The following is a 13,347-nucleotide window of genomic DNA, read 5'->3' as shown; positions in this document are numbered from 1 at the left end:
AAAAGCATGCAACATTAATTGGACACTCTAAATTGCCCCTAGGTGTGATTGTGAGTGCAGCTGTTTGTCTCGATGTGCCCTGTGATTGGCTGGCAACCAGTTCAGGGTGTACCCTGCCTCCTGCCAGTTGACAGCTGAGATAGGCTCCAGCACACCCGCGACCCTTGTGAGGATAAGCGGCTAAGGAAATGGATAGATGGATGGACGGACGGACGGACGGATGGACTATCCTGAACATGCATTTCTCCTCCTTACTCTTTGCATTAATGAATGCAGCCCTATGGGGGCACAAACCAGTGCAATCTGTAGGCCGGTCCCAAGCCCGGATAAATGCAGAGGGTTGCGTCAGGAAGGGCATCCGGCGTAAAAACTGTGCCAAACAAATATGAGCGTTCATCTAAAGAATCCCATACCGGATCGGTCGTGGCCCGGGTTAACAACGCCCGCCCCCGGCACTGCTAACCTGCAGGGCGTCGGTGGAAATTCAGCTACTGTGGGTCGAAGACAAAGAAGAGGAGGAAACTGGATCCAGCGTCAGAAGAAAAAGAGGAATGCACAGAGCCTACAACTGAGTGTAGGGACTTTGAATGTTGGGACTATGACAGGAAAAGCTCAGGAGTTGGTTGACATGATGATTAGGAGAAAGGTTGATATTCTGTGCATCCAAGAGAGCAGGTGGAAAGGTAGTAAGGCTAGAAGTTTGGGAGCAGGGTTTAAATTATTCTACCACGGAGTAGATGGGAAGAGAAATGGAGTAGGGGTTATTTTAAAGGAAGAGCTGGCTAAGAATGTCTTGGAGGTGAAAAGAGTATCAGATCGAGTGATGAGACTAAAATTTGAAATTGAGGGTGTTATGTATAATGTGGTTAGCGGCTATGCACCACAGGTAGGATGTGACCTAGAGTTGAAAGAGAAATTCTGGAAGGAACTAGATGAAGTAGTTCTGAGCATCCCAGACAGCGAGAGAGTTGTGATTGGTGGAGATTGTAACGGACATATTGGTAAAGGAAACAGGGGCGATGAAGAAGTGATGGGTAAGTACGGCATCCAGGAAAGGAACTTTGAAGGGCAGATGGTGGTGGACTTTGCAAAAAGGATGGAGATGGCTGTAGTGAACACTTATTTCCAAAAGAGGGAGGAACATATAGTGACCTACAAGAGCGGCGGTAGAACCATGCAGGTAGATTATATTTTGTGCAGACGATGTAATCTGAAGGAGGTTACTGACTGTAAAGTAGTGGTAGGGGAGAGTGTAGCTCGACAGCATAGGATGGTAGTATGTAGGATGATTCTGGTGGTGGGTAGGAAGATTAAGAAGACAAAGGTAGAGCAGAGAACCAGGTGGTGGAAGCTGAGAAAGAAGAATGTTGTGCGGCCTTCCGGAAAGAGGTGAGACAGGCTCTCGATGGACAACCGAAGCTCCTGGAAGACTGGACGACGACAGCCAAGATGATCAGAGAGACAGGCAGGAGAGTACTTGGTGTGTCATCTGGTAGGAAAGGGGAGAAGGAGACTTGGTGGTGGAACCCCATAATACAGGGAGTCATACAAGGAAAGAGATTAGCGAAGAAGAAGTGGGATACTGAGAGGACTGAGGAGAGGCGAAAGGAGTACATCGAGATGCGACGTAGGGCAAAGGTAGAGGTGGCAAAGGCTAAACAAGAGGCATATGAAGACATGTACACCAGGTTGGACACGAAAGAAGGAGAAAAGGATCTCTACAGGTTGGCCAGACAGAGGGATAGAGATGGGAAGGATGTGCAGCAGGTTAGGCTGATTAAGGATAGAGATGGAATGTGTTGACTGGTGCCGGTAGTGTGCTAAATAGATGGAAAGAATACTTTGAGAAGTTGATGAATGAAGAAAATGAGAGAGAAGGAAGAGTTGAAGAGGCAAGAGTGAAGGACCAGGAAGTGGAAATGATTACTAAGGGGGAAGTCAGAAAGGCATTACAAAGGATGAAAAATGGGAAGGCAGTTGGTCCTGATGACATACCGGTAGAGGTATGGAAGCAATTTGGAGAGATGGCTGTGGAGTTTTTGACCAACTTATTCAACAGAATACTAGCGGGCGAAAAGATGCCTGAAGAATGGAGGAAAAGTGTTCTAGTTCCCATTTTTAAGAACAAAGGGGATGTTCAGAGCTGTGGGAACTATAGAGGAATAAAGTTGATGAGCCACACAATGAAGTTATGGGAAAGAGTAGTGGAGGCTAGACTCAGGTCAGAAGTAAGTATCTGCGAGCAACAGTATGGTTTCATGCCTAGAAAGAGTACCACAGATGCATTATTTGCCTTGAGGATGCTCGTGGAAAAGTACAGAGAAGGTCAGAAGGAGCTACATTGTGTCTTTGTGGATCTAGAGAAAGCCTATGACAGAGTACCAAGAGAGGAACTGTGGTACTGCATGCGTAAGTCTGGTGTGGCAGAGAAGTATGTTAAAATAGTACAGGACATGTATGATGGCAGCAGAACAATGGTGAGGTGTGCCTTAGGTTTGACAGAGGATTTAAGGTGGAGGTGGGACTGCATCAGGGATCAGCTCTGAGCCCCTTCCTGTTTGCAGTGGTAATGGATAGGCTGACAGATGAGGTTAGACTGGAATCCCCTTGGACCATGATGTTCGCAGATGATATTGTCATATGCAGTGAAAGCAGGGAGCATGCAGAGGAACAATTGGAAAGATGGAGACATGCACTGGAAAGGAGAGGAATGAAGATTAGCCGAAGTAAAACAGAATATATGTGCGTGAATGAGAAAAGTAGAGGGGGAAGAGTGATGCTACAGGGAGAAGAGATAGCGAGGGTGGATGACTTCAAATACTTGGGGTCAACAATACAGAGCAATGGAGAGTGTGGTCAGGAAGTGAAGAAACGGGTCCAAGCAGGTTGGAACAGCTGGCGAAAGGTGTCTGGTGTGTTATGTGACAGAAGAGTGTCTGCTAGGATGAAGGGCAAAGTTTACAAAACAGTGGTGAGGCCGGCCATGATGTACGGATTAGAGACAGTGGCACTGAAGAAACAACAGGAATCTGAACTGGAGGTGGCAGAAATGAAGATGTTGAGGTTCTCGCTCGGAGTGACCAGGTTGGATAGGATTAGAAATGAGCTCATTAGAGGGACAGCCAAAGCTGGATGTTTTGGAGACAAGATTCGAGAGAGCAGACTTCGATGGTTTGGACATGTTCAGAGGCGAGAGAGTGAGTATATTGGTAGAAGGATGCTGAGGATGGAGCTCCCAGGCAAAAGAGCGAGAGGAAGACCAAAGAGAGGGTTTATGGATGTGGTGAGGGAAGACATGAGGGCAGTTGGGGTTAGAGAGGAAGATGCAGGAGATAGGCTAAGATGGCAAAAGATGACACGCTGTGGCGACCCCTAACGGGACAAGCCGAAAGGAAAAGAAGAAGACTCTTTGCATTAATGAGGCAAAATATAACAGAATCCACTGTGTCTGGTTTTATTGGGACTCACCAATCTCTCTGTTAAGGATCTTTTCCTCTCTGTTGCCAACAGGTTCAATGACCTTGAGGAAGGGCTGAAAAAGTCTGAGGTCACACAGCCTTCTAGTCTCGTCAAAGAACTCCTCCCGCTCAGCTTCCTGTAGACAGGACAAGTGAGTCTGTCTCCTCACTGTTATTTCATTTCTCATGAGTATCAACAGTGAAGATTTGTGGAGAGTTGTTACAAAACCTAAGACAGCTAAATCATTTACAAAGTGTCCAAAACCTGCTGTCATAAAACTATTCATCAATCTGAACCACAAACAACAAGGTTTCTCCTTCACTGCGGGCCAAACTATCAACCAAGACGTCCACAAAGTGATTGTTCGGCGTTTGTTTTGTTAGGAGTGCAACAACAGGAGAGGGTTGTGGCAGGATAACTCGTGTCTGCTTCACCACGACAATGTTCCTACGCATAAAGTATCTGACAATTCCTATCAGAGAAGAACATCATCACCCTAGATCAACATTGTTTATCACTCAATCTGGGCTGCATGTGATTTTTTTTTTTTTGTCCAAAGCTCAAGGGTGAAATCTCAGGGAGAACATCAAGACTGTCCTTGTAACAAAGATGCAGAGGAACTCTGGAAGACTCCTTCCAGGTTTGCATGAATGTGTTGGCAGAGAAGACAGGGAAGATTCAAGATTCTTGGGGAATTATTTTGGAGGGGAAATCTTGTATTTTTTTAATTCACATTTTTCATATATCTTTGGTGACTCTATTCCTGGAACTTTTTTGACACAGTAGCTTTGGCATTATGAAACATTCAGCCACTATTTTTACACAAACACTAATCTGGGGACCTTTTGTGATGGATTATTGTCTGTCAGAATATTCAAGTACCTGAGTAACACTGACAAAGATATAAGAAGTCTCCTCCTGCAAGAGGTGATGGAGGGGATACTTTCTGGCTTCTTTAAAGAGCTCATGTTTGATGGTAATGAGAGTGGCCTCACGGAGGCACTCCAACGTCAGAATCATTCCATTGGGCAACAGGCAGTCCACCAAGATCCTGCAAATACACACTGATTTCTTGTCAACTGCATGGGTAACCAAATAATATTTTTATCTAATCTGAATTCTGCACGTATCTACCTGGGAGGCATCAGGTGGATGCCCCATAATTCCCCTGAGGATGGCCTGGGAGGCATCTTCCTCTCTTGTCCCCCAGTTTAGCCACACAGAAAAGCTGCAACCAAAAGGATAGTTGTACTTCAGCATTCACCCAGGCACAAAAATAAATTGCTGAGCACAGTATTATCAAACAAGAGCACAAACAACATTCATTCACAAGCACTAGGACAATCAAAGTCTCCATCTTCGTTGAGGCCTTTCCATCTGGTAGCTTACAATTACCCCTCAATTTGATTAAACCAGTGATTTTTAAAGTATGGTATGAGTACTACTAGTGGTATGCACTATAGAAGCTCCCTCTAGTTGTATGCGAAGGAATCATTGAAATAAATAGATATAGAATACACAACACTTAAAGCATTAAATAAAATTGAACAGAATGAAGTAGCAAAATGCAGCCCTATGGGGGCACAAACCAGTGCAATCTGTAGGCCGGTCCCAAGCCCGGATAAATGCAGAGGGTTGCGTCAGGAAGGGCATCCGGCGTAAAAACTGTGCCAAACAAATATGAGCGTTCATCTAAAGAATCCCATACCGTCGGTCGTGGCCCGGGTTAACAACGCCCGCCCCCGCACTGCTAACCTGCAGGGCGTCGGTGGAAATTCAGCTACTGTGGGTCGAAGACAAAGAAGAGGAGGAAACCGGATCCAGCGTCAGAAGAAAAAAGAGGAATGCACAGAGCCTACAACTGAGTGTAGGGACTTTGAAGTTGGGACTATGACAGGAAAAGCACAGGAGTTGGTTGACATGATGATTAGGAGAAAGGTTGATATTCTGTGCATCCAAGAGAGCAGGTGGAAAGGTAGTAAGGCTAGAAGTTTGGTGCAGGGTTTAATTATTCTACCACGGAGTAGATGGGAAGAGAAATGGAGTAGGGGTTATTTTAAAGGAAGAGCTGGCTAAGAATGTCTTGGAGGTGAAAAGAGTATCAGATCGAGTGATGAGACTAAATTTGAAATTGAGGGTGTTATGTATAATGTAGTTAGCGGCTATGCACCACAGTAGGATGTGACCTAGAGTTGAAAGAGAAATTCTGGAAGGAACTAGATGAAGTAGTTCTGAGCATCCCAGACAGCGAGAGAGTTGTGATTGGTGCAGATTGTATGGACATATTGGTAAAGGAAACAGGGGCGATGAAGAAGTGATGGGTAAGTACGGCATCCAGGAAAGGAACTTTGAAGGGCAGATGGTGTGGACTTTGCAAAAAGGATGGAGATGGCTGTAGTGAACACTTATTTCCAGAAGAGGGAGGAACATATAGTGACCTACAAGAGCGGAGGTAGAACCACGCGGGTAGATTATATTTTGTGATTATCTTTGTGCACTGTATCTGACTGAGGTTACTGACTGTAAAGTAGTGGTAGGAGAGTGTAGCTCGACAGCATAGGATGGTAGTAGTAGGATGATTCTGGTGGTGGGTAGGAAGATTAAGAAGACAAAGGTAGAGCAGAGAAACCATGTGGTGGAAGCTGAAAAAGGAGAATGTTGTGCAGCCTTCCGGAAAGAGGTGAGACAGGCTCTCGATGGACAACCGAAGCTCCCGGAAGACTGGACGACGACAGCCAAGGTGTCAGAGAGACAGGCAGGAGAGTACTTGGTGTGTCATCTGGTAGGAAAGGGGAGAAGGCGACTTGGTGGTGGAACCCCAAAATACAGGGAGTCATACAAGGAAAGAGATTAGCGAAGAAGAAGTGGGATACTGAGAGGACTGAGGAGAGGCGAAAGGAGTACATCGAGATGCGACGTAGGGCAAAGGTAGAGGTGGCAAAGGCTAAACAAGGGCATATGAAGACATGTACACCAGGTTGGACACGAAAGAAGGAGAAAAGGATCTCTACAGGTTGGCCAGACAGAGGGATAGAGATGGGAAGGATGTGCAGCAGGTCAGGGTGATTAAGGATAGAGATGGAAATGTGTTTTGACTGGTGCCGGTAGTGTACTAAATAGATGGAAAGAATACTTTTACTTAGAAGTTGATGAAGGAAAAATGAGAGAGAAGGAAGAGTGGAAGAGGCAAGAGTGAAGGACCAGGAAGTGGAAATGATTACTAAGGGGGAAGTCAGAAAGGCACTACAAAGGATGAAAACTGGAAAGGCAGTTGGTCCTGATGACATACCGGTAGAGGTATGGAAGCAATTTGGAGAGATGGCTGTGGAGTTTTTTTACCAACTTATTCAACAGAATACTAGCGGGCGAAAAGATGCCTGAAGAATGGAGGAAAAAGTGTTCTAGTTCCCATTTTTAAGAACAAGGGGATGTTCAGAGCTGTGGGAACTATAGAGGAATAAAGTATGAGCCACACAATGAAGTTTGGGAAAGAGTAGTGGAGGCTAGACTCAGGACAGAAGTAAGTATCTGCGAGCAACAGTATGGTTTCATGCCTAGAAAGAGTACCACAGATGCATTATTTGCCTTGAGGATCTCGTGGAAAAGTACAGAGAAGGTCAGAAGGAGCTACATTGCGTCTTTGTGGATCTAGAGAAAGCCTAGACAGAGTACCAAGAGAGGAACTGTGGTACTGCATGCGTAAGTCTGGTGTGCAGAGAAGTATGTTAAAATAGTACAGGACATGTATGATGGCAGCAGAACAATGGTGAGGTGTGCCTTAGGTGTGACAGAGGAATTTAAGGTGGCGGTGGGACGGCATCAGGGGTCAGCTCTGAGCCCCTTCCTGTTTGCAGTGGTAATGGATAGGCTGACAGATGAGGTTAGCTGGAATCCCCTTGGACCATGATGTTCGCAGATGATATTGTCATATGCAGTGAAAGCAGGGAGCATGCAGAGGAACAATTGGAAAGATGGAGACATGCACTGGAAAGGAGAGGAATGAAGATTAGCCGAAGTAAAACAGAATATATGTGCGTGAATGAGAAAAGTGGAGGGGAAGAGTGAGGCTACAGGGAGAAGAGATAGCGAGGGTCGACGACTTCAAATACTTGGGGTCAACAATACAGAGCAATGGAGAGTGTGGTCAGGAAGTGAAGAAACGGGTCCAAGCAGGTTGGAACAGCTGGCGAAAGGTGTCTGGTGTGTTATGTGACAGAAGATGTCTGCTAGGATGAAGGGCAATTTACAAAACAGTGGTGAGGCCGGCCATGATGTACGGATTAGAGACAGTGGCACTGAAGAAACAACAGGAATCTGAACTGGAGGTGGCAGAAATGAAATGTTGAGGTTCTCGCTCGGAGTGACCAGGTTGGATAGGATTAGAAATGAGCTCATTAGAGGGACAGCCAAAGCTGGATGTTTTGGAGACAAGATTCGAGAGAGCAGACTTCGATGGTTTGGACATGTTCAGAGGCGAGAGAGTGAGTATATTGGTAGAAGGATGCTGAGGATGGAGCTCCCAGGCAAAAGAACGAGAGGAAGACCAAAGAAAGGTTTATGGATGTGGTGAGGAAGACATGAGGGCAGTTGGGGTTAGAGAGGAAGATGCAGGAGATAGGCTAAGATGGCAAAAGATGACACGCTGTGGCGACCCCTAACGGCAAGCCGAAAGGAAAGAAAAGAAGAAGAAGAAGGGAGTAGTAGCAACAGCTTTTCTGTATTTTTTATATACCAGTCCTTAAGATTTTTTATTTTTGCATTAGGATTCATTTTTAAGTGCAAGTGAGTTGGATTTACCTTACCGTTAAGTACAGTACCAAACATTTTAATTTATTTTGAACCTTCAGAACTGTTTATTTTCAAACATTTAAGTACAAATTTTATTTAACTTATGTGCATTATATTTCAAGCTATCATTCTTGAACTACACTTTTTACCTTACATCTTGTTTTCCTACTAAGCGCAGTTTTAATTTCCAAACTCTGTAATGCTACAGTGGCACATAATCATATTTCATTGTATTTTTTTTAGTAATAAAACCTCTGCATCATCTTTATGAACACTTAATTCTAATGTGTTGCTGTATTTTAATCTTGGTCTATATGGTGGTGCTTGGAGAGCAAAGTATTTATTTAAAGGTCAAGTGTCATCTCTATAAACATTCTAAAATAGATATTGAAATGAAAAATACATATAACATTATTCACATCAATGTCCATACGAAAAAATAAATATGAGCGGAGTTGCAGAAGTGTCATTCGACATCAAAGTGGTCGCCATATTGGCTGCATCTACTGTCCGTGATGTCACCCCGGACATTCGCCATTGAAAACACGCTGTGGCCCCTACTATGGGACACGTCCCTTCAGACATGGAAGCTCTTTTTGAAGAAGAGAACATCTCACAATCAAGTGAAGTGTCTGGGGCAATATTACCCTATTGTTTCGAGCCATATTTAGATGATATGCGGATCACTTCTAATTAACAACAGACTCCCAGACAGTATGTATCAGCCAGCCCGACCAAAGCCGTGCTCGTCCACAAGGCACGACGCAGAAGCCTTCGCCGGCTAGCCCGACGCGGAAGCCGTCCGACGCGCACATCGACACATTTAGCACCCCTGTCATACGTACACGGATCTTTTGTTACGTTATGAAAGATGGATTATGAAGTATGAATAATTTTATTGTGGTGTTTTTCCATATTTAAAAGATGTTTCGCAATAGCTTCGTATATGTTTCGCAATAGCTTCGTATATGTTCGCAATAGCTTTGTATACCCTAAAAGATGTTCGCAATAGCTCTGTATAACCAGCGAAATCATAAAAGGATGTTTCAACATAACATATGAGCTCGTGCAACGCCATCTGTTGGTAACAAAGAATAGTGTGGCGTCAGGTGGGATGAATTGGCCACTCACCCCTCCTTCCGCACACGCTTAGAGTATAAAAGGAGAACTTTGGATACTCTCGGTAGAGTCTGCTGCGGGTTGCGTACGGACGCCCAGCCGGTATTGAAGCTTGCTCTACCTGGAGTGTTGGCTCTCCCTCCTATTGGCGCACGGTAAGAGCTGGATATTCTTCTAAGAGCTGGTTGGATATTACTTAGCTTCATACCACGTGATTTGTGCTTGTGCTTGTGTTACCATTTCTGTGTGGGACCAATAAAGTGCCAATTGTTGGTAGCCAGAAGTGTGTCTTGTCTTCATTTCTGTGTGCCTATCTCCAACAATCCTATTAAAATTTGATACCGAACTCCTGAGCGAGGTATCAGAAATGTTTTAAAACAGATTACGTGGTCCCCCAAACTATTATTTTTTTTTAGTAGCTGTATACACACCTACCTGTCATTTGGAACCCACAAAGCTCTCGTCCTTTGCACCCGTGCAATCCATTTTTCACGACGAACTGGATCTCTTGGTAACTTATGATGGGTAAATCCATCCTCCAGAGTGTTCGAGCAATATCCAACAATGCAACGAGTCGGCATTTTGGCTAACACAAAGGAACAACAAGCTATCTTCCCGCAGCTAGAACTAATAGAAAGAAACGAGTCCGCTTAAGCGACCTACTGCCTCCACCACTTCCTGGCTCTTGTCGAAAACAAATCCCTCGAGAGGATTTTCATGGCGGGAGTTACAAAATCCACATGCGTCAAAATCATGTTTTGTGGTGAAAAAAACGTATAGCTCCATACCAGCTGCCGCTTTTACATTAACAACATACTAAAAAGCATCCATTTCATGACACTTGACCTTTAAGGTGGTACTCCATGTAAAACGTTTGAGAACCACTGGGTTAAACAAAAAAACTTTACACAATCTAAATTACTGAAAAGGTTTTATACACTGGATAATAAATTATCCACAGTCTATTGGCAGGAAACTCTAATGTTACCAATTTAATACCAAAATGAATCAAACGAGTGCCAAAAATATCATAAGTATTCCGACCCTTTTTAGATGTTCCAGTTTTTTATCCCACTGAATGAAAACAGCCGAGAAGTTAACAGCAAAGTAAATTCCAATAATGTGTAGTGTTGCTATGCAAAACGAGCTTGTATAATAATAAACAAAGTAAGAAAATAATTTGCATTGAGCGATTCTGTGAGCTGTGACCCTGACCAGGATGCAGCTAACCACTTTGGGCCAAAAAAGGAAGCTTCCTCACAACACAGGATATGGGGAGTAGGGAAACATTGGCCTCTACAATGGCTTGCTTTGAATTCGGAAATAAGTAAGAGCTAGGTGAATGGATGTGGAATAACATGTTGACGAACTCAAGAACCATTCTCAACTTTCAAAAAAAAAAGCAAGTTAAACATCTGTTTTAAAAATGATCACATTTTCAACGGTCAAGATACACAACTTATAGTTACAGAATGTACTTCTGTAGTTCAAATGAAGTACCATCAGCTTATCCCTTCCAAAAACACAGGATGTCAAAATTCAGTAGAGACAAATGTGTCACTAGTATGGTGATAAATAGTACACAAACCTCAAAGAGCAGTAGATGACGGCCTGGTTCCACCCTTCATCTTGCAATTCAACCTCAAGCTGTCACTCAGATGTGTGGAGAGTGAGAAAACTGAACGCAAACAACAACACTCAAATCAATCGTGGGTGATATTAGCAACTAGGCTAGTAAAGAGACTAGCTAAGTTGAAAATGACAGCAGAGTGATGCTCCCAGTGACATAACGAGGGGTCGTGATAAACCGTATACAATATAAAAATTGACTGACAAGTACCCCACACAGCCAAATTATTTCTGTCCATTATTATACACATTTTGTTTTTAATAATACGTATACGTTTGGGGACAGTTAGCTAGCTTCTTGTTCACTAGTAGTCGTCTGTACAGTCTGTCATTTGGCTTGCTAAAACATTCATCATCTTGCCAACGAGACAAAACATACTGCGCTACATGACTTACCTTCCCGTTTCCTTTTCCATGAGTGTCAACGCGGGATACGGTGTAAAGATGATGGTGTAGAATTGGCACGTTTAACGCGAGCCGGCCAGCCAGCCAGCCAGCCAGCCCCCCAGCCAACTCCTCAGTGGGGGGCGGTTGATGTCTCTCAATACCGGTGAAGTAAAGAGGCAATCTCCATGCTCTCCGGTCCTTGGGTGGACGCTTTAATCCACATGGCAACCGTGTTCCTTGTTGTTCCAACAGTAACTTGTTGTTATAGTGAAAGAGAACGAGACCAGCATGCTTAGTTCAAGTTTTGCAGCAAAGCGGGTCCTCCCTCATGTCTCATGTGTGTGCCTCTATCAAGTCACAAAATCGGTCGCAAGGTACATTTCAACACAGTCATTGAGTGGGAACTGAACCCACACTGCCTGCACCTATGTCACGTCCCCTTTGTAATGATAAGAACTATGTCATTGTTATTTTTAGATTAATATAGGAGGAAAGCATTTAACATGAGGTCCCGCCCCAGTTTCTTGAATGGCCCAGAAATTGCATCACCTGACTTCACCAGGTGCTCTTGTGTATTTAAAAGTGTCACATTTTACCAAACCAACAGGGAGACCATGCAAACTACAGTCCTCAAGAGCTGTGAGCCCGACGCTCTCACCAGTTGCGCCACCGTGCTGCCAGGATGACAAACCATGTAATCATAATCATAATAGGAGTTTGCATGTTCTCTCCATGTCTGCATGGGTTTTCTCCGGGAACTCCAGTTTCCTTCTACATCCCAAAAACATGCATCAATTGGAGACTCTAAATTGACCTTAGGTGTGATTATGAGTGTCAATACTTGTTTGTTTCTATGTGGACTTTGATTGGCTGGCAACCAGGTCAGAGTGTACGTGAAGATAAATGGGATTGGCTTCACCCCCAGTCCGCATGTGAAGATAAGCAATTTGGATGGATGGATGGATGGATGGATGGATGGTGTGAATACTAACTCCACCAACCATAATGAAATATAGGAATTAGGACTATTTAGAACAGAGTAACAAGGGAGTGGAAATGTGAGTCTGCACGATTTCACAGAATAAAGCCATTTCTGGTGCGTATGGAATGCATGCTGGATATAAAATATGAAACATTACAGTTATGATCAATCTTGTAAGACTTTAACTTTCCAGGATGGTAATGATGTATGGATGGATGGATGATTAGAAAGTGGAGAAATAAGAGATAAATACAAGCCAAATTAATCTGTCTCAGGTATTTCCAAGACTAGTTTAATAAAGCCATCCATTTTCTGAGCTGCTTATCCTCACGAGGGTCACGGGAGATAGCTGGAGCCTATCCCAGCCAACTTTGGGCAGGAGGTGGAGTACACCCTTATTATCCTCGATATTGATCAATTGTTAAATGTTTTAATGTATCTTGAAAGGGAGGAATTCACTGATTTAAACTAATATCAATCAAAATAGAAACTTCAGCACCTAGGTCACAAGAGTGAGACCAATCATACACGTTTGCATACGCTGTAACAATGTGTACATATTTGTTCTTATTTGTCGTTAATGCTGGAAAATTTACTGCATTAAAAAAACAGACTGAAATAAGTGAGTTTGACTTTCACACAGTATTGTATTAAGTTTGCCTAAAAATGTTAAAAAGCAATTTGTGAGTCTTTCGACTCCAACCTAGTGCTTATATTATCCAGCTATCCAGATTAATGTTCACTCCTACCACGGGAGTCAAACTGAGGTGGATCAGGATTTGAACCCTGGTCCACAGAACTCCAACACTCTACAGCACCGTGCTGCTGAGTGAATCCACGTAAATGTATAATCCCCTAATTTTTAGTACACATATACAACAAAGGGATGGATAAACAGTTCTGAAATCAGAAGCTAGTAAAATATATATATATATATATATATATACACACACACAATTCAGGGTATTTTAAAACGGATATTG

At 43.6% G+C, this 13,347-nt stretch overlaps 1 protein-coding gene across 2 annotated transcripts in view; it reads right to left on the bottom strand.

Moving 5' to 3' along the window:
• LOC133503582 (phosphatidylinositol 4,5-bisphosphate 3-kinase catalytic subunit alpha isoform-like) overlaps positions 1-13,347 on the bottom strand; it is a 55,158-nt gene that overhangs the window by 39,354 nt on the left and 2,457 nt on the right. For both annotated transcript variants that reach the window (XM_061825309.1, XM_061825310.1), the window contains exons 4-8: positions 11,392-11,637; positions 10,955-11,044; positions 4,594-4,687; positions 4,342-4,510; positions 3,469-3,595 (exon numbers count right to left, since the gene is read on the bottom strand). In XM_061825309.1, coding sequence (XP_061681293.1) covers positions 3,469-3,595; positions 4,342-4,510; positions 4,594-4,649 — 352 coding nt within the window. In that variant the 5' untranslated portion in view covers positions 4,650-4,687; positions 10,955-11,044; positions 11,392-11,637. The remainder of the gene's footprint in view (positions 1-3,468; positions 3,596-4,341; positions 4,511-4,593; positions 4,688-10,954; positions 11,045-11,391; positions 11,638-13,347) is intronic.

This window comes from Syngnathoides biaculeatus, chromosome 7 (assembly GCF_019802595.1).
Source record: "Syngnathoides biaculeatus isolate LvHL_M chromosome 7, ASM1980259v1, whole genome shotgun sequence".
NCBI lineage: Eukaryota > Metazoa > Chordata > Actinopteri > Syngnathiformes > Syngnathidae > Syngnathoides > Syngnathoides biaculeatus.
Note: the sequence above shows the minus strand (reverse complement) of the source record. Positions and strands in the feature narration are given on the sequence as shown.